The following is an 18,644-nucleotide window of genomic DNA, read 5'->3' as shown; positions in this document are numbered from 1 at the left end:
GGGTCCTTACCTGATCCTTCGTTCCTCCTGGGTTTGGCCGTACCATCCTTCCCTTACTTTCCTTTCTTGTTACTTTCCTCTCCTCACTTCCCACTTCTCACCTTCCTCTCCTTACTTCCCATTCCTTACTTTCCTCTCCTCCATTTCTTACCTCCTCCAGAGGGTTTTCCAAAATCGTTGCCAGGACACTCCATCGCTAACTCCTGTAGAGACAACTTCGGGTCTCCAGTCGTACATCGGAAAATCTTAAATAAAACTTGTGTCGAGGAACACTCCTGTCGCGCCTAATTCATTCGATCGATACCTCCACAATGCCAATAGAAATGGTATCACAGGTGCCATTCGAGCATATGCATCTCGTATGTCTAGGTGTCATTAAAAAATTGTTATCTGCCTGGGTGTGTGGCAAATATTCCCCATTTTCAAAATTATCTTCTCGACAAATTTTCACAATCTCAGAGAGAATGAGAGGGATCAATAAATATTGTCCATCCGAGTTTGCAAGGCGTCCTAGATCAATAGATTTATTTTCCAAATTTAAAGCAACAGAATTTCGGCAATTTCTTTTGTATACTGGTCCAGTTGTCACCTATGGAGTGCTGAAGGATAATGTACATCGACACTTCTTGTTTCTGCACAGTGCCATAAGAATAATGGTTTCACAGGTTTTTGTTAGCAAATATTTAAAGTTTGCAGATGGAGCTTTGCAACTATTTGTTCGTCGTTGTGAAAAGTTCTATGGCCCAACTTTTAATTTTTATAATGTCCACGGTCTTCTCCACTTGGCGGATGACGTCAGACGTTTTGGTACATTAGATTCATTTTCTGCTTTCCCGTATGAAAGCAACATGTCCATTTTTAGAAAATATTGCAGAAAGCCAGGACAACCCCTTCAACAATTTTCTAATAGAATGAGAGAGATAGAACATCATGATAGTAATAAGGGAGGTGGTGATTCTTCAACCACCATTCGGCATCTATGATGTTTCATAATACTAGTGGTGCTATTTCTTACCGCAAACTTCAAATTCACAGCTTATTGCTTGGCACAGACGAGCGCGATAATTGCTGCATTTTACACGATGGCACAGTTTGTATAATTTCATCTATTAGTCCCCATGAAAATTCTTTTCGCTTAGGTGTACATAGATTTCTACAAGTTGATGCATTCTATGATATCGCCTTGTTATCTCCAGCACTAGAAATTTTTAAATGCGATACTTTGAGCACTGAAATAACATATGTTAGCCAGGAAGATTGTTATATATCCGCGGTTGATCTTGTGCGATCTGTCGGACGTCTGTTGTGTTAGCACTTCGAGGTTCCCGCTATTTAACGATTACTAGGCACGAAGGACCACCTTCCTTGATCGGAAGGAAATGAATTAGGGGTGCAACTATGGGTTTAAACAAATTATATTTCGACTATGAGGTGAGACAGCGTCTAGAGGAAGTCAAGTCACGGTCCGAAGTATGGGTCGAAGAGCACTGAGTGACTTTGCTAATGTTTGACTTCTTAGAGCGATCTCACTGGGAGAACACGAGTTACAAAAAATCTAAGCCCGGTTCTCCCCACTACGCTAAAGTCTCAACCCTACTTCGGGGGTTTGGTGGGAGGATGTAGGGGCTGGGTGCTTGAGACAGGCCCAGGGTTCGTCAAGGCCATCCGCCTCACGCAGGTGCTCTCCGGCCACGGTTGCTTCGGAGAGTACCTGCATAGAATGGGGCGGGAGCCGACTGCGCAGTGCCATCACTGCGGCGAAGATGTCGACACGGCGCGGCACACTCTGGAGGAGTGCCCTGCTTGGGCCGGGCCGCGCCGTGTCCTGAGAGCCGCAGTGGGCGGGTGGGACTTCGCGCTGTCGACCGTGGTCGACCACATGGTCGGCAGCGTGGGGTCGTGGAATGCGGTGGCCTCCTTCTGTGAGGTAGTAATGACCCAGAAGGAGGCCGCCGAGCGGGCCCGGGAACGAAGCCGGGCTCCGCGAGGAGGGTGTGGGCGCGGGGACGACCCCCGCGCCTACGTGTGGCCCCCAGGAGGGGGGCGGCGACGGCTGGGAGGGCGCGGGGGTCTCCCCCGCGCCAACGTGTGCCCCCGGTGGTGGGGGGCGGAGTAGGATCGGCGCGGGGAGTTTCCCCGCGCCCTGTTACGCCCCCACAACTGGGGGCGGTGAACTTGGTGGCCCGGGGTGTGAGCTGACCCGGGCCCCCGGGGGGGAGCATAGCTCCCCCCGTGACAGGACGACACCCCCCGGGTTAATTTCCCGGTTTGGGGGGGGGGGTGTCGGTCCGTCCCTCCCGTTAGGGGAGGGGGATTCGTGGGGGGATTTGGGTGAGGAAGGGTGCCGGATCGCGCCTCCGACGGCCCTTCCTTCCGGTGGCGGCGTCTTCTTGCCTCGGCCGGGGCTGGTTCCTTCGGGATACCGGCTCCGAGCGGGGCACGAAGACTCCGGGAGCTGTGGGTGGACCGAGCTGGGGCTCGGGAAGCCCAATCCGAAGGCTCCAGGGATGGGGACACCGGGCGGGACCCTCCGCCCGGGGTCTTATAGCGTAGGCAGTGGGGGAGGTTAACCCCTCCCCTGGGGCATGATGATAGCTGGGAGGTGTCCTGTTGAGTACTCGCGTGATCCAGGCACCTCCCTTTTAGCTTAAGTGGGCGTGGGTTTTTAGTGGGTACCCCGTGGGGATTTCCCCCAAGGGCAGTCCCACATAATCCCGACCCTCCCCAGGGAGTCGGGGTATGCGTAAAGCATTTTCCCACGAAAAAAAAGGGTTCGTCAAGGCCACACATCCTTGGCGACCGAACCCTGGGTTTTTCCAGACATCTGCAAATCATTCGAGCTGTAGTCTCAAGCACCCGGACGCGTTGATTCTAAGAGGCGAACGAATTTAAGTGTTTTATGGCAGGGAACTGCATCGAAGAGACCCAGGCACGGACGGCAACACTATTAAATCACGTGGTGACGACAGGCCCATCGCCGTAGCCAAACTACCAAAAGTCACGTACTGGGCCTGCTGCAGAACATCAAGACCCCTGCCATAAAACATCGCCCAACGCGAGCCCCTACATACCGCCCACCTTGAACTGACCAAGTTCAATCGCAAAAAAAACCCCAACGACTCAGGTAGAAATGCTAACTAAAATTTGATCTATGCAATGATAGCCGTGGTTAACGCAAGAACCCAAAAACGAAGAACAAAATAAGACGTGAAGAAGAAACGCAAGTGAATGTACAATTAATCTAAGACAAAAAAGGACAACTAATTAAAACTAAGACAACTAAGCTAAACGCAACGCAAACCACTATGTACAACTATTCACAGGAGAATCACATAACAACAAAATATACAACAAAACAAACACCAAATGCAGTTCACGCGGATTCAGACACTGAGTGTTCCTCCGCGACAGGCAGCAAACATATGCTGGCAACTGGCCTCTTGAGAGTTCCCGTTGCTGTGCGAATGGATAGCACTCTCGATATGCGATGCTGGCCTGGGTGCAACTCTAAAATGCGGCCCAATGCCCATTTCATCGGCGGAAGATTGTCCTCCTTGATCAGGACCATCGCGCCGACACTTGGACCACCGGGAGAGTCGGACTTCCATTTCTGACGCTGTTGCAACCCATGCAAATAGTCCCGCTGCCATCGTTTCCAGAAATGCTGGATCATCTGCTGCAATAGCTGAAACCGGCTAAGTCGATTCTGAGTGATGTGGGCCAGATCGGCCTGTGGAAGCGCCGTCAACGCCTCTCCCACGAGGAAGTGACCAGGTGTCAAAGGATTTAGATCAGATGGATCTGGAGACAAGGGATGCAATGGACGGGAATTGAGGCAGGCTTCAATTTGCGTCAACACCGTGTACAACTCTTCGAAGGTGAGCTTCTGCTCGCCTATTACGCGTTTCATATGTGTTTTGATGGAACGAATCCCTCGCTCCCACAGTCCACCAAAATGTGGAGCACGCGGTGGGATGAAATGCCACTCTATGCCGTCCTGGGCCAATGCCCCTAGCACCCTATCGTGGTGTGACCGGGAGGACAGCAAAACTCCTAAATCTCTTAACTCGTTACGAGCGCCAACAAAATTTGTGCCGTTATCGGAGTAGATAGCTTGACACCTACCCCGGCGCGAAATGAATCTATGAAGGCAATTCAAAAATGCGTCGGTGGTCAAATCTACGGCAAGCTCGATGTGTACCGCCTTTGTGACCATGCATATAAATAGACAAACGTAGGCCTTTCTGGCCGTGCGGGCGCGACCGCGATCAACAATGAGGAAGGGGCCGGCATAATCCACGCCACAGGTAGCGAAAGCGCGAGCAGGGGTGACGCGATCCGCGGGTAAATTACCCATCTGAGGTTGAGTGCTCAACGGATTTGACCGAAAACGTTTGATGCAACTCCGTACTACTTTCCTGGTGACGCGTCTACCGGATACTAACCAGTATCTCAAATGCAAGGCCGCGAGCGTTTGCTGGCACCCAGCGTGCAGCAATCTCAAATGCTCGCGTCGTACTAGCAAAGCTGCCAGTGGACCCGAATTTGGAACGATAATCGGGTGCTTCTGACCGAACGCCACCGGAGCGTTCTGGAGGCGTCCGCCCACCCTGATGATCCCGTGATCATCAAGGAATGGGTGCAGGGCAAGCAGCGAGCTATCCCTACCTACAGGCTTTCCTGCCTTAAACTGACGCATCTCCTTGACAAAAGAGTGCTCTTGCACGGCTCTAACTACTATTTGTTCCGCCGATGCGATTTCAGCTACGGACGGAGGATGAAAATGCTCGCTCTGAGAATCTTTGCTATTCTGTTTGCGTCGAGCGTTACCAATGAATCTACAAATGTAGGCCACGATCCGAAGCAACTTGTTGTAACATGAATACCGCGCTGCTAAAACTAATGCTAATGGCTCACGATGGACCGTAGCGGCTAACTGTACGATCTTTATCGGTCGTTCTTTCGGGACCTCGATCACAGCTGACTCAGAGTGAGGCCATTCCTTATTGTCCGAAACCAACCAGGCTGGACCATGCCACCAAAGCTCGCTAAATTTTATAGAAGACAACGTTGCGCCGCGGGATAGAAGGTCTGCAGGATTGTCGGCTGATCGGGGGGGAGCATAGCTCCCCCCGTGACAGGACGACACCCCCCGGGTTAATTTCCCGGTTTGGGGGGGTGTGGGTCCGTCCCTCCCGTTAGGGGAGGGCGATTCGTGGGGGGATTTGGGTGAGGAAGGGTGCCGGATCGCGCCTCCGACGGCCCTTCCTTCCGGTGGCGGCGTCTTCTTGCCTCGGCCGGGGCTGGTTCCTTCGGGATACCGGCTCCGAGCGGGGCACGAAGACTCCGGGAGCTGTGGGTGGAGGTTTTAGTGGGTAGTCTCCGGGGGTTCGCCCTCCGGGGAGAGTCCCACATAACCCCGGCTTCCCCCAGGGAGTCGGGGTATGTATAAAACATTTCCTCACGATAAAAAAAAAAAAAAAAGAATTGTCGGCTGATGCTATATGAGCCCATTTACTAGATGGTGCCAACGATTGTATTTCGGCAGTTCTGTTGGCCACGAAGGTTTTCCACCTGCACGGTCTATCCCTTAGCCAAGCTAATACTATTTGGCTATCGGTCCAACAATACTCGCGGTTTGGATGAATGCGCAGCGATTCCCGTACCTTTGCCATTACCTGCGCTAATAAAACGGCCCCGCACAGTTCTAACCGCGGCAAACTAACGGTTTTTAGAGGTGCCACGCGCGACTTTGCACATAACAGCGATGCGACCCAGGCTCCATTGTCCATCCTCGAGCGCAGGTAGACGGCAGCCCCGTAAGCCCGTTCTGACGCGTCCGAGAAACCGTGCACCTCCCATTCTAGGTAAGACTGCAATACCCGCCGTGGAATATGCAAGGAAGACATTTCCTGCACTTCGCTTCTGAAGGCGAGCCATTGGGAATGAAGATTCTGCGGAAGACTCTCATCCCAACCTATTCTAATTTGCCAAAGCTCTTGCATGAAGAGCTTGGCCCTAACTATTATTGGACCGATAAGCCCTAGCGGGTCGAAAATCTGCGCTATTTCCGAGAGAACATAGCGCTTGGTGACTCTAGCAAACGCACGATAACTGTTACTATATCCCAATTCGTCAGTGGACACGGACCACAAAAGGCCTAACGTCTTCGAATCTCTATCCGCCGCCTTGAATTCTAGACTTCGTGTCTCACCATCGACGGGATCAAATGTTCTAGGGTCGTTGCTAGCCCACTTTCTCAACGAAAAACCGGCTTGTGCTAATACCCGATTCAAAGATTCGCGTAATGCTAGCGCCTGTTCAAGGGTTTCACAACCGGTTGTAACGGGTATATAGAAGGCCCGCGACTTCCCCGCCTAACACCGCGCCTTCCACCGCCCCACTCCCAGCGAGCGCGCCGAGACCGCGGCCGAGCACAGCCTCTCGTCGCGGCCGCGAGGTGGCCGCCGCGACGAGCCGGCTGCTCGCGAGTGGAAGTGAGCGGTGGGAAGGATAAGTAGGCCGCGAGAAGCAGCAATCGGGGCAGTTGAGGCCAGGCATGCGAGAGCTACCGCCGAATAAGACCTCCGCTGTACCTCCAACCCGACCGCACCCCGTTCCTACCGAAACCACCGTTTCCGCCAGACACCCTCGTTCCCGTATCCGAGCCTGCACCGTGCAAACGGGCAGGAATCCCTCCCCCGAGGGGCGCAAGCCTACGGGAAACTCGTCCGAGCCGGCACCGTGCAAACGGGCCGGAATCCCTCCCCCGAGGGGCGCAAGCCTACGGGAAGTTCATCCGAGTCGGCACCGTGCAAACGGGCCGGAATCCCTCCCCCGAGGGGCGCAAGCCTGCGGGACCGTCCTGCGAACCCCTGACCGACTCCCCGACGTCGAGGCGATACCGCGCCGCCGCGCTACCGATCCGCCGCGATACCGCCGCAATCACGCCACCTGTGGGCACCCACTGTAAATAGAGAGAATACGGATAATAAACACGAGTATTCTACCAGAAAACGACTACCAGTTATTCCTCCTCGAGGCGCTACCGACCCCTGGCAGCCGGCTGAGTCGGCACTCCCTCCACCCCGACGGATACCCGTCACACGGTCAACAGGTCATCGACATAGAAATCCTTCAGAATTGCCTCACTGGCCGCAGGTGCTGACCGCGCGCAGTCCTTGCCTACCTGCTGTAAGGTGCGCGTTGCTAAATATGAAGCCGAGGCCGTGCCATAAGTTACGGTATTCAAAGAATAGGTGCTTATGCCCTCGTCTTCGCTAAAACGCCAAAGGATTCTTTGGTACCTGCGATCCTGTTCCCGTACTATCACCTGCCTATACATTTTCGCTATGTCGGCAGACAAAACAATTTTATGACTACGGAATCTAACTAAAATACTAAATAGATCCTCTTGTACCGGCAATCCTACAAGCTGCGTATCGTTCAGGGAAACGCCCGTGGAAGTCTTCGCGGAGCCATAAAAAACGACGCGAAGCTTGGTGGTCGTGCTATCCTCCTTTAGTACCGCATGATGCGGCAATATAAAGCTCTTCCCGACCCCAGCTACATCCTTCGCGTCTAATTTGGTCATGTGACCCAACTCTAGGTATTCGCGAAGGAAATCCCTATACTGTTTACCGAATTCAGGGTTCCGCCTAAACTTACGCTCCATATTCAACAAGCGCCGTTCCGCTTGATGTCGCGATTCGCCTAATTCCTGAACCCGCTCGTTGAACGGTATGCCGACAACGAAATGTCCCTTTTCATCGCGCGTGGTGTTTTCCTTGAAATGTTTTTCGCACGGATCACTATTTTCTACGGCACCGATGGTCCCAATCTCCTCCACCTCCCAGAATCGCGATACGCTCTTCTCGAGCTGAGCGTTCGTTACCAAATGACACGCGCGAAAACCTTTTCCATGAATATTCCGATTGGGCCAAGTCATACTACCGCCCAACACCCACCCGAGTCGCGTTTTCTGCCACATCAAATTGCCTATTCCGACCTTTATCTGACCAACGCAGAGTAGGTCCCAAAACAGGCACGCGCCAATCAACAAATCGACCCGGTCCGATGTGTGAAAATGGGGATCCGCGGGAATGACTCCGGCAGGTATCGGAATATTTACTCTGTTAAGAGGAATGTTCGGCATTTCCTCGGTAATTTTCTCGATAACAAGGCACGACCAGTTAGCCTTGAAATCGGCACGACTAGACGAGATGCGTAGCTGTGCCGTGGAGCGAATCGGATTTTTGACTAGTCCCAAACCACCGACCACTGTTTCGACGGCCCGACGAGGCAGCAAAATTTTATCGCAAAATTCCCGACTAATGAAATTTGCTTGGGACCCCACATCTAATAACGCGCGACATTTATGGCTATTTCCCTTACTATCTAATACGTAAACTAACGCGGTTGAAAGCACCGTGCTTTCGGCAGCTACGTCGGCCGAATTCGCTATGGACGATTGCGCGACATGAGACATAGTCGGCACTGAGCCTTCTTCACTATCATCAGCGATTGCATCCTCCCTATGTAGCAAGGTGTGATGCTTTCTGCTACATTTTCGACAATTTCCACGAGTGCATGCCTTGATACTATGCCCCGGAGATAGACAATTGAAACATAAATGAGAGCGTTTGACCGCGGCATGTCTTTCCGAAAATGGCATGGCTTGCCATTTCGCGCAATGTTGTAGCGTGTGGTCCCCGTCGCATACCACGCATTTGCTGGACTTGCTTGCGACGTGGGAAGCTATCGCGTGAGACCTATTTGCACCTTCGCGCGGTTTACTTAATTTCGGTCGCTCGATCGAGGTGCCGCTGCCGGACGGTCTATTCGCGTCCTTTCGCGATAAATACTGCGCCCGCTGTTCTAAAAACGAGGTGAATTCGCTAAACTTCGGCAGTGCGTGCGAATCCATCACGCGTTTCTCCCATTCATCGAGGGTGACGCTATCTAAACCCTTCGCTAAACATGCGCTGATGAGCGCGTCCAAGATTTCTTGCGGTTTTAGCAGAGATTCAAGAGCGCGTAAATTGTTTACTGCGGTGTCGATTAGCTCGCTAAGTGCCCTGCTATTTTGCCGCCTAACTGGCTCAATGTCTAACAACGAACTTATATGGTGAGCCACTAATGCCTTTGGATCATCGTATCGTTCCTTCAGTCGCGCCCAAGCTAATTTGAAGTTCACTGCTGAGACGCTAAAAGAATCTATGACTCGCCTAGCAGAGCCCGATAATGACGCGGCTAAATAATTGAAACGATCAATGTCCGTAAGCCTATCTGAGTCATTGACCAAAGAGCTAAAAGTGTCCCTAAAACGAATCCACTGACCTACATCGCCATCAAAATTTGGCAATTTTATGACTGGTAGACGCGCCGCAGGGTATGAATCCGACGGCAACGGTGTAGCGGTATTTGCCGACGATGGGCTTGGAACTGATTCACCGCGAACCTGTATTAACCAAGTTTCGGCGGCAGAGATCGCCCGGAAATAGTTTTCCTCAAACTGTTCGCGCTCAGCGAATTGAGCTTCCTCATGCGGCGTGTCCATGACGGCGGCTTCTATCTGCGATTGGACTACATCGAACTTCCCGTAAAGACTTTCGTTTGCCCGAACGCGTTTCTCGAATGCGATCACGTCCGCACTAATGTACGCTGACTCTACAAATTTCCTAAATATCGTCAGTCGGGCCTTTAACGTTCCGCGCTCGGTAACTAGAGATTTTACCGCGTCCATGTTGTACACGATTAAAGAACACAAACTAAAACACAAGGAAACGACTTACGGACCAGACGGGAGTGGATCAGCGTTGCCAACCAGCTTCAGTGGATCTCCTCGAGGATGCTCGTTGTCCTGGCAGGCGACGATACGTCCAGGCTCGTGAAACAACCAAATGCCTTCCTCGTAGAATCCCTCGAACGATGACAAATAGCCTCCGTGGTCAGCACGCTCCGCCGCAATCCTGGTCCAAGATGATGACTATGGTAGTCCTCGAGGATGCACGCCGCTTGCTGCTATCACGTCCAGGGGGGTGGTGAACGTAGTTGTCACAACACTGGCGCCTCACTGGATGTGCAAGTCGGTGGCCAAGGCTTCCAAAGGCTCAGGTTCCTTGCTGGGATGGTGTCCCCGAATGTATCGAATCCGGCTCGAAGGACCAATGTTATATATCCGCGGTTGATCTTGTGCGATCTGTCGGACGTCTGTTGTGTTAGCACTGCGAGGTGCACGCTATTTAACGATTACTAGGCACGAAGGACCACCTTCCTTGATCGGAAGGAAATGAATTAGGGGTGTAACTATGGGTTTAAACAAACTATATTTCGACTATGAGGTGAAACAGCGTTGTTAACGACAAATCGAGATTGCCTCGTAGATGAGGCAAATACTGTCTGAGTCGTAATCTGAAGAACTGGGAAAACGAAAAGGACGAAATCGACGGACAAACGGTGGATCGCAATAAAGAAAACTCGATGCTCAACGTATGTGGTCGTGATCGAACTGAGATCGATCAACCGTCGCGCGGCGCACGCGCCACACCCGCCCGCTCCCCTCGCACGCCGCGAGCTGCTCGATCCACCCGTGGCGCACGGGGGGGTTGAGGAGAGGTGCGTCGAGGCAGGCCGCGCGCACGCGTTGTCGATCAGCCTTTGTCGTACGTTTATTACAGTTATGTACATAGTCGATTTAACAATAAAATATAATATAAACTATAATGCCTTGCACGAAGTGGGTTTTATGTTATTCCCGAACATACCGCCCGCCTTGACGTCACCACGGGTGCGTCGAAACGTGGCTCGCTTGATCCACGCGGTCGTGTCCGCGTGGCGTATGGCGGGACGCTGGGAGGGGGAACGGTTGTCCATTCAGGAATGCGGCGTAGTACTGCGTAGAACGCAGCCGTTGTCCGTCCGCCACGTGCTGTCTCCGCTGATACGTCGGACATTATCGGCTCGTGGTTTGGTGATCGCCAGTCGTCCCGTCTCGCGGCCCCGTTTCCTCACGGATAGGAAGCTCGACGAGCTTCGCGATCGTTCTGGAGAACGTGCGGGATCCGGAACGTAACGTGACGACCCGTACGAGTCCATCCTTGCCGGGCTGCGTGGATTCGACACGTGCGAGCGGCCAGCGGGTCGGCGGCGTGGAATCCTCTTTGACGAGGACCAGTGTACCCGGACGAAGATCCTCCCGCCGGTCTTGCCATTTGGTGCGCTGCTGCATTTGGTGCAAGTGCTCCTGCATCCACCTGTGCCAAAAATTATGGTGCATAGCGTGAATAAGTCGCCACCGTGATCCGAGTGACAGTGTGGAATTTTCGGTGGGTGGTTCGGGAGGTGTACGAAGAGGCTCGCCCACCAGAAAATGTCCCGGCGTGAGCGGAGCCAGATCGGTCGGATCGTCGGAGAGGGGGCTTAGGGGACGGGAGTTCAGGCAGGCTTCTACGCGGCACAGCAGTGTCGTCATCTCCTCGTAGGTAAGCGTAGTGTCACCTATCACCCGTCGGAGATGGGCTTTCATAGACTTCACCGCTGCTTCCCAGAGGCCCCCCATGTGCGGTGAATAAGGTGGGATAAATTCCCACTGGGTTCCGTCCGTAGCGAGTGCCTCGGCGACGGGTGCATAGAAAGCCGACACTGCCCTGAACATCCGCTGCAGCTCCGCATCGGCTCCTCGGAAGGTGGTGCCATTATCACTATACAGGTGACTGCAACGTCCCCGTCGTGCCGTGAACCGTTGAAACGCTGCGATGAAGGCCGCCGCTGACAGGTCTGTAACTGCATCCAAGTGCACGGCTTTGGTTACCATGCACACGAACACTGCCACGTACCCTTTCTGACTTTTATGTCCTCTCCCTTTACTGGTGCGCAGGTGCAGGGGTCCCGCGTAGTCCACACCGGTCCGCAGGAACGGTTTGGCTGGAAGCACCCTCGATGCTGGTAGATTGCCCATCCGCTGTTGTCCGGTCGAGGCTCGGAACCGTGTGCACGTGACACAGTTGCGCAGGACCTGCTTCACCCGGGATCGTCCGCGTGGTATCCAGAAGGCCCTTAGGATCCAGGTCAGTGTGGCGTTGAGTCCTCCGTGGAGAGTCTGCCTATGTGCATCGCGTATCACCAGCAGCGCCAAGTGAGAGGTACGGTTGATTATTGCTGGGTGTCGTTGGGACGCCGACAGCGTGGTGTTCTGAAGACGACCTCCAACCCTTAGGATTCCGTCCTCACCTAAAAAGGGTGTCAGAGATTTGAGTGGAGATCCGGATGGCACTGCGTTACCTCGACTGAGTGCGTTCAGTTCCTGTGGGAAGTCACTACGCTGGCACGTGCGTATGACCATGTGGAGAGCCTCCTGCAGCTCGGAAGATGTCAGCGGGCCTCGCCTGCCACGGACCTTCCGGCAGTTGTCTGTAAACCGACGAAGGTAAGCAGTGACCCGGATCAGTCTCGTCAGGGAGGAGAACCTGGTAACGAACTGCTCATTTTCAGGCTCCTCTTGCACCAGTGCGACAGACACGGTCCTCTGCTCCGGAAGGTCTCGAGACAGATCGGCCGTCGAGGTGGCCGGCCAGCCCGCGTGTGGATCCGACAGCCAGGCCGGGCCCTTCCACCAGAGTTTCGCGCCTCGTAACTCGTTCGCTGGGATGCCTCTGGTAGCCAGGTCGGCGGGGTTGTCAGTGGTTCCCATGTGTCGCCACGTCACCCCGGGAAGGAGATTCTGGATTTCGGACACTCGGTGGGCGACGAAGGGCTTCCATTTTGACGGATGGGAGCGAAGCCACGCCAGTGCTATCGTCGAGTCGGTCCAGGCGCTGATCGGGCAGGGATCCAGGTTCAGTTCCCTCCTCATCGACGCAAGCAGCTGTGCCAGGAGGACTGCTCCGCAGAGTTCCAGCCGCGGGATGCTCAGGGTCTTGACCGGAGCTACCCTGGACTTCGCCACCAGGAGGTTCGTGTGATGCTGATCTCGGCGGACCACCAGATACACGGCCGCTGCGTATGCGCGTTCCGAGGCGTCGCAGAAGCCATGCAGCTCGACCTCGAGGCTTCCCGATGAATGATGTATCCACCTTGGTACGTGGACTTCACTCAGTGCACTGAGGTCTCCTCGGAAGCTCCGCCAACGGCAGGTAAGGCCCTCGTCCAAGGATTGGTCCCACGTGACCCCTGCCAACCACAGATCCTGTAATAATATTTTGGCCCTTACTATTACAGGTGCCAGCCACCCTAGTGGGTCGAAGAGTCGTGCGATCTCGGATAGGATCGATCGCTTTTTCCACGTTGATTCCGACAGTCCGTCGTCGAATCTCGGGCCCCGCACCGCCAGAGTATCGCGCTTGGTGTCCCAGAGTAGGCCCAAGGCTCCATGCACTTCGCTCTCCTGGATCACCTTGGTCTGCGGCGTCGACGAGCGGAGTTCGGGAACGTTGCTTGCCCACTTGTCCAGAGGGAAGCCCCCGGACTCGAGTAGGCTCGTCAATTGCTGGGCCGTATCCAAGGCCGCACCTAAGTCGTCGGCGCCCGACAGGATGTCGTCGACGTAAGCATGACGTCGGAGTGCCTCCGCTCCTAATGGATAGCGGGTCCCCTCGTCGACGGCTAGCTGTTGCAGGACCCGGTGCGCCAGGTAGGGAGCAGACGCTGTACCGTAGGTGACGGTGGTCATCCTGAAATCGATTAATTGATCAGTCGGGTGCTTTCTCCACAGAACTCGCAGCCAGTCTTGATCGTCCGGGTGTATTAATATCTGGCGAAACATCTTGACGATGTCCGCCGAAAACGCCACCCTGTAGAGACGCCATCGAGTTATAACGGCCCAGAGCTCTGACTGAAGCTTTGGTCCCGGCAATAGCGCCTCGTTGAGTGAGGAGTCCTTGGCTGAAGGGAAGGACGCGTTGAAGACAACCCGAATTTTCTGGAGGTTGCCACACTCTTTCCAGACCGCGTGGTGGGGTAGGTAGTGGCCTGGTTCCTGATCCTTCAGGGGTCTGCTCGCCGGGCTCATGTGTCCGAGTCGATGGTACTCCTCCATGAAGTCGACATACTGATCACGCAAACTATGATCTCTCGACCAGGTTCGTTCGGCCTTGAGCAGCATGCGGATTGCCGCCGATCTCGACGAGCCCACCTGTGGATGTCTTCCCCCCTTAAACGGTAGACGGACTACATACCGCCCCGACGGGTCGCGACGAGTAGTGCTCCGGAACAGCTCCTCACAGCTTAGCTCGTCTGGTGACATGGGAGTTTCGTGTGAGAGCTCCTCCAATTCCCAAAACCGCTGGAGGTCGGGTAAGGGTTCTTGTCGCCTTACGCAATGGATCCTGGCGGACCGTGGCGGCCCCGACAGCTCGATGGGTCCCAGTAGCGTCCATCCGAAAGGAGTTCGGATAGCTGCCGGGGTACCAGGAGGGCCCACCCGCTTTTCCAGCAGCAACATCCCACAGACGTCGGCACCCAGTAGCACGTCCACCTGCGCAGGGTCCGAGAAATGCGGATCGGCCAGCGGCAAGCCCTTCACGTGCGGCCAATCTCCCAGGGACACCGGTTGCGACGGGGTAGGAGAGACGAGGCTCTTGGTGACGAGCGCTTCTAAGGTAACCTGAAACTCATCGTCCACCGGTGATCGGAGTGATACCTTTACCTCCGTCCGTGCAGTTCCCACGCTGGTTCCCTGGTATCCCGTCAGCTCTACCCGTACGGACCGTCTCCTCAACCTTAACGACTGGGCGGCCCACTCGGAGAGGAAGGATGCCTCGGAGCCTGAGTCCAGTAAGGCTCGAACCGTCAGAGCCCGACCGTTGGGTGCCTCCAGAGTGACTCTAGCGGTGGCGAGGAGGGTGGCCTTGTTGCAGCCCACGGCGTAGTTGACCGCCGAAGATGACGTGGTTGATTCGGCCCTCGCTTCCTTCAGGAAGGCATCATGGAGGGTGGTGTTGTGCTGCTTGTCGCAAACCCAGCATCGAAACGACGAGGAGCACTGCGGAAGCTGGTGGCTGCTCGCTAGGCACGAGAGGCAGAGACCCTTCTCGATCACGAACTGACGCCGTTTCGCTGCAGGTAACGCCTTATACTGCTTGCACGCATTGAGCGCATGGTTCCCGGCACAGAGTGGGCACTGACGACCACCCTTCGTCGTTCCTTTAGGGTCAACCTTGACCGCCAGCGTGTTGCGGGAAACCACGGGAGTGTTTCGTACGACGGCGCCTCCACCCTTCGACGTCCCAGCTTGTTCCGGGATCCGTGCCGAGCCGAGTGCGTGCACCCTGTTCTCCAGGAACGACTCCAGCTCATCAAAGGTAGGAGTGGCGGTCGGATCCTTCAGGGAGACTTCCCAAGCCAGTCTCGTGGGTTGATCCAATTTCTCCGACGCCAGGAAAACGAACCACTCGTCCCACTCCTTGACGGGTTTCTTCAGGGCCTGGAAGGCCCGCTGCGTCTGTCTGAAGTCGTCCACCAAGCGCTTGATCTCGTTCGGCTGCATCTTGGGTAGGGCCGGACGGGTTATCAGGCGCCGCATATGTGCCGCCGAGAGGATCCGCTGATTTCCGAACCGGCGCTCCAGCGCGGACCAGGCTCCTTCGTAGTTGGCGTCGGTGATGCGCGTGAGGTCCAGCATGTTCGCCGCATCTCCGGTGAGGCAGGATTTTAAGTACTGCATCTTTCTGACGTTCGCGATGCGGGTTGAGTGATGCACCAAGGAGCAGAATTGATCTTTGAAGCTCTCCCACTCGTACAGATCTCCGGAGAACGTCGGCAGCTTCATCGGCGGCAGGACGGGTTCCGGATCGGAAGACGGCGTGATCATCGTGGTCTCTGCCTTGTGGGGAGTCTGCATCGCTATCAGCTCCTCGACTGCGGCTCCGTTTATCACGAAGGCGTCCTCGACCGCAGCGAAGAAGTCGTCGATCAAGTACGGTAGGTCGGCGGATGCCAGCCGGGTCAGCTCGACGTGGCGTTGATTGAATTGGCGCCAGTACGACTCCAGCAGTTCTCGCCGTTTTCGGAGTACGGGTAGCGTCAGGTTATCTGCTCCGCTCTTTTTCAGGTTTATCAGGAACCGAGAAATTCGACCTCCGAGGTCCTTCTGTGCTGCGACGAGGTCGTCGACCGTAGAAGTCATCTTGATCGGAGATCAGCAACCCGCGATGAGCACGACGACCGTTGCGGTAGGTTGACACTTCCAAGTTCAAACGCGCGAACAACAAGCGGATACCCCGGTGGCGAAAGCGGCCGCTCCCCCAAAGGGGGAGAGCATGGAGGTGGCGGCGGCCCCCAGCGGGACGGGGGGAAATGACCCCCCGTCACCCGCACCGGCGGCTAAGGAGGGGACCAGCGCGAAGGCCAATTAATGGCCCATATTCCGCGCTGGTCCCCTCTCCCGGTACTCCAGGCCAACCTCAACCACTGCCGCCAGGCGCAGGACCTAATGGTCCAATGCCTGGAGGAGTGGGGGGTTGGCCTGGCCGTCGCCACGGAGCCGTACAGAGTCCCGGACCACCCACACTGGTCCAGGGACGATGACGGCTCCGTGGCGATATGGTGGCGTCGCCACTCGGCGACCGTGCCCCCCTGCTCCGTGGTCGAACGGGGCAGGGGGATGGTTATGGTAAAGTGGGGAAGATTTCTGGTCGGGGCGTGCCGGATCGCGCCTCCGACGGCCCTTCCTTCCGGTGGCGGCGTCTTCTTGCCTCGGCCGGGGCTGGTTCCTTCGGGATACCGGCCCCGAGCGGGGCACGAAGACTCCGGGAGCTGTGGGTGGACCGAGCTGGGGCTCGGGAAGCCCAATCCGAAGGCTCCAGGGATGGGGACACCGGGCGGGTCCCTCCGCCCGGGGTCTTATAGCGTAGGCAGTGGGGGGAGGTTAACCCCTCCCCCGGGGCATGATGATAGCTGGGAGGTGTCCTGTTGAGTACTCGCGTGATCCAGGCACCACCCCTTTAGCTTAGGTGGGCGTGAGGTTTTAGTGGGTAGTCTCCGGGGGCTCCGCCCCCCGGAGAGAATCCCACATAACCCCGGCTTCCCCCAGGGAGTCGGGGTATGTATAAAACATTTCCTCACGATAAAAAAAAAAAAAAGGGTTCGCCAAGGCCACACATCCTTGGCGACCGAACCCTGGGTTTTTCCAGACATCTGCAAATCATTCGAGCTGTAGTCTCAAGCACCCAGACGCGTTGATTCTAAGAGGCGAACGAATTTAAGTGTTTTATGGCAGGGAACTCCATCGAAGAAACCCAGGCACGGACGGCAACACTATTCAACCACGTGGCGACGACAGGCCATCGCCGTATCCAAACTACCAAAAGTCACGTACTGGGCCTGCTGAAGAAACATCAAGACCCCTGCCGTAAAACATCGCCTAACGCGAGCCCCTACAAAGATGTTAGGGCAAAATGTTACCGAATGCCATTGGAGGCCATGAACGTTTCCAACAAATCGTCGACGGATGAAGAAGACGATAACATATTGGGAATGTCCCAGTGGGTTATCGCTGTGCTGGTTCATTTTGAAACAGTATAATTTATTCCAAGTTGCACATCGTACATTACATATTTCTCGTGTTATGATAAATTGTAATGTTATTATATATAGATACGAGAGAAATAAGATACGCATGGAAAAGAAATAACTTTATGTTATAACCAATAATATCGTCCGTGCAGTATTGTATAGTATTATTTTCGTACTCTAAACTTTATATAGTACTCACAAATATTTTTAATTATTTCAGATACCTACTTTTCCGAGAATGCTTTACTACCAGGATTACCACTAAAAGTAATTTGGAACAAATGTCAAAACAGTATTATTATGAGTTGATTATTGAAATGAAATGTTATTCCGATACAATGCTGTATCCTTGGCTAGCAGCTAAATTAAATCAGCTTCAATTAGATGTCTACATACATAATTTTTCATTAATATATCTATTCCAAGAACAAAAGGTAAACAAAAAAGAAAAACAGGTAAACAAAAGGATATTATATTCTTAATAACAGAACATGAACAGTTAGGAACACAGGCTTGGTTGGATGCCTATCATCTATCATCTGTATTTACTTCGAGATCCTGTCTGCACTGTGCTGTGTAGTTATAATTGAAGACATTTCATCTCATAAGTGGAAATGGCAAAGTGAGTATATACATTATCCGAGAATTAAAAAAAATTTTTTTTCTTCGAAATATATCGATTGTACAATGAGAACACATATCCATATCACGTTCTAATGTAAGGCCCTTTTTGTTTGTAGGAAGGAGAAACTTCAAGAGTGGTGTGCTGTCCGTGTCCGCTGATGAGAGGAAGCATAGCAAAAATAAATAAATAAATATATTGTTAATTAACTCTTCTTAAGCATCCCTACACCTTATTTCCCATTCGAGGGTTTTATTTCCATTATTTTAAGATTTGAATATTTTTTTTTTATTTTATAACAGTTTTGTTATGATAATTGAATTTTATATCATTTTTATTTCCTTCATGTAACTTGTACAGTACATTTTTTATTGTCTATTCGTATTCTTTCTTAAGATTATAAATATGAAACAAATAAATAATATAATACAAATATATGTAAAATAAAAATAGATTAAGATTAAAATAAATACGTTTGTAAATTCAATTTTCCCTCTCATCGTTTAGTCCG

General features: G+C 53.5%; 2 protein-coding genes across 2 annotated transcripts; one reads left to right on the top strand and one right to left on the bottom strand.

Moving 5' to 3' along the window:
* Window positions 1-323: 323 nt before the first annotated feature.
* LOC143363218 (uncharacterized) lies at window positions 324-17,601 on the top strand. Its single transcript, XM_076803812.1, is given in 3 exon segments — window positions 324-972; window positions 975-1,243; window positions 17,370-17,601. Coding segments are annotated over 3 exon segments (936 nt in total). The 3' UTR covers window positions 17,388-17,601.
* LOC143363231 (uncharacterized) lies at window positions 9,832-16,123 on the bottom strand. The gene is given in 4 exon segments (XM_076803838.1): window positions 9,832-10,023; window positions 11,090-11,255; window positions 11,350-11,676; window positions 11,742-16,123. Coding segments are annotated over 4 exon segments (5,067 nt in total).
* Window positions 17,602-18,644: the final 1,043 nt, after the last annotated feature.

This window comes from Halictus rubicundus, unplaced genomic scaffold (assembly GCF_050948215.1).
Source record: "Halictus rubicundus isolate RS-2024b unplaced genomic scaffold, iyHalRubi1_principal scaffold0028, whole genome shotgun sequence".
Taxonomy (NCBI): domain Eukaryota; kingdom Metazoa; phylum Arthropoda; class Insecta; order Hymenoptera; family Halictidae; genus Halictus; species Halictus rubicundus.
The sequence above is the reverse complement of the archived record's forward strand: the minus strand, read 5'-3'. Positions and strand labels throughout refer to the sequence as shown.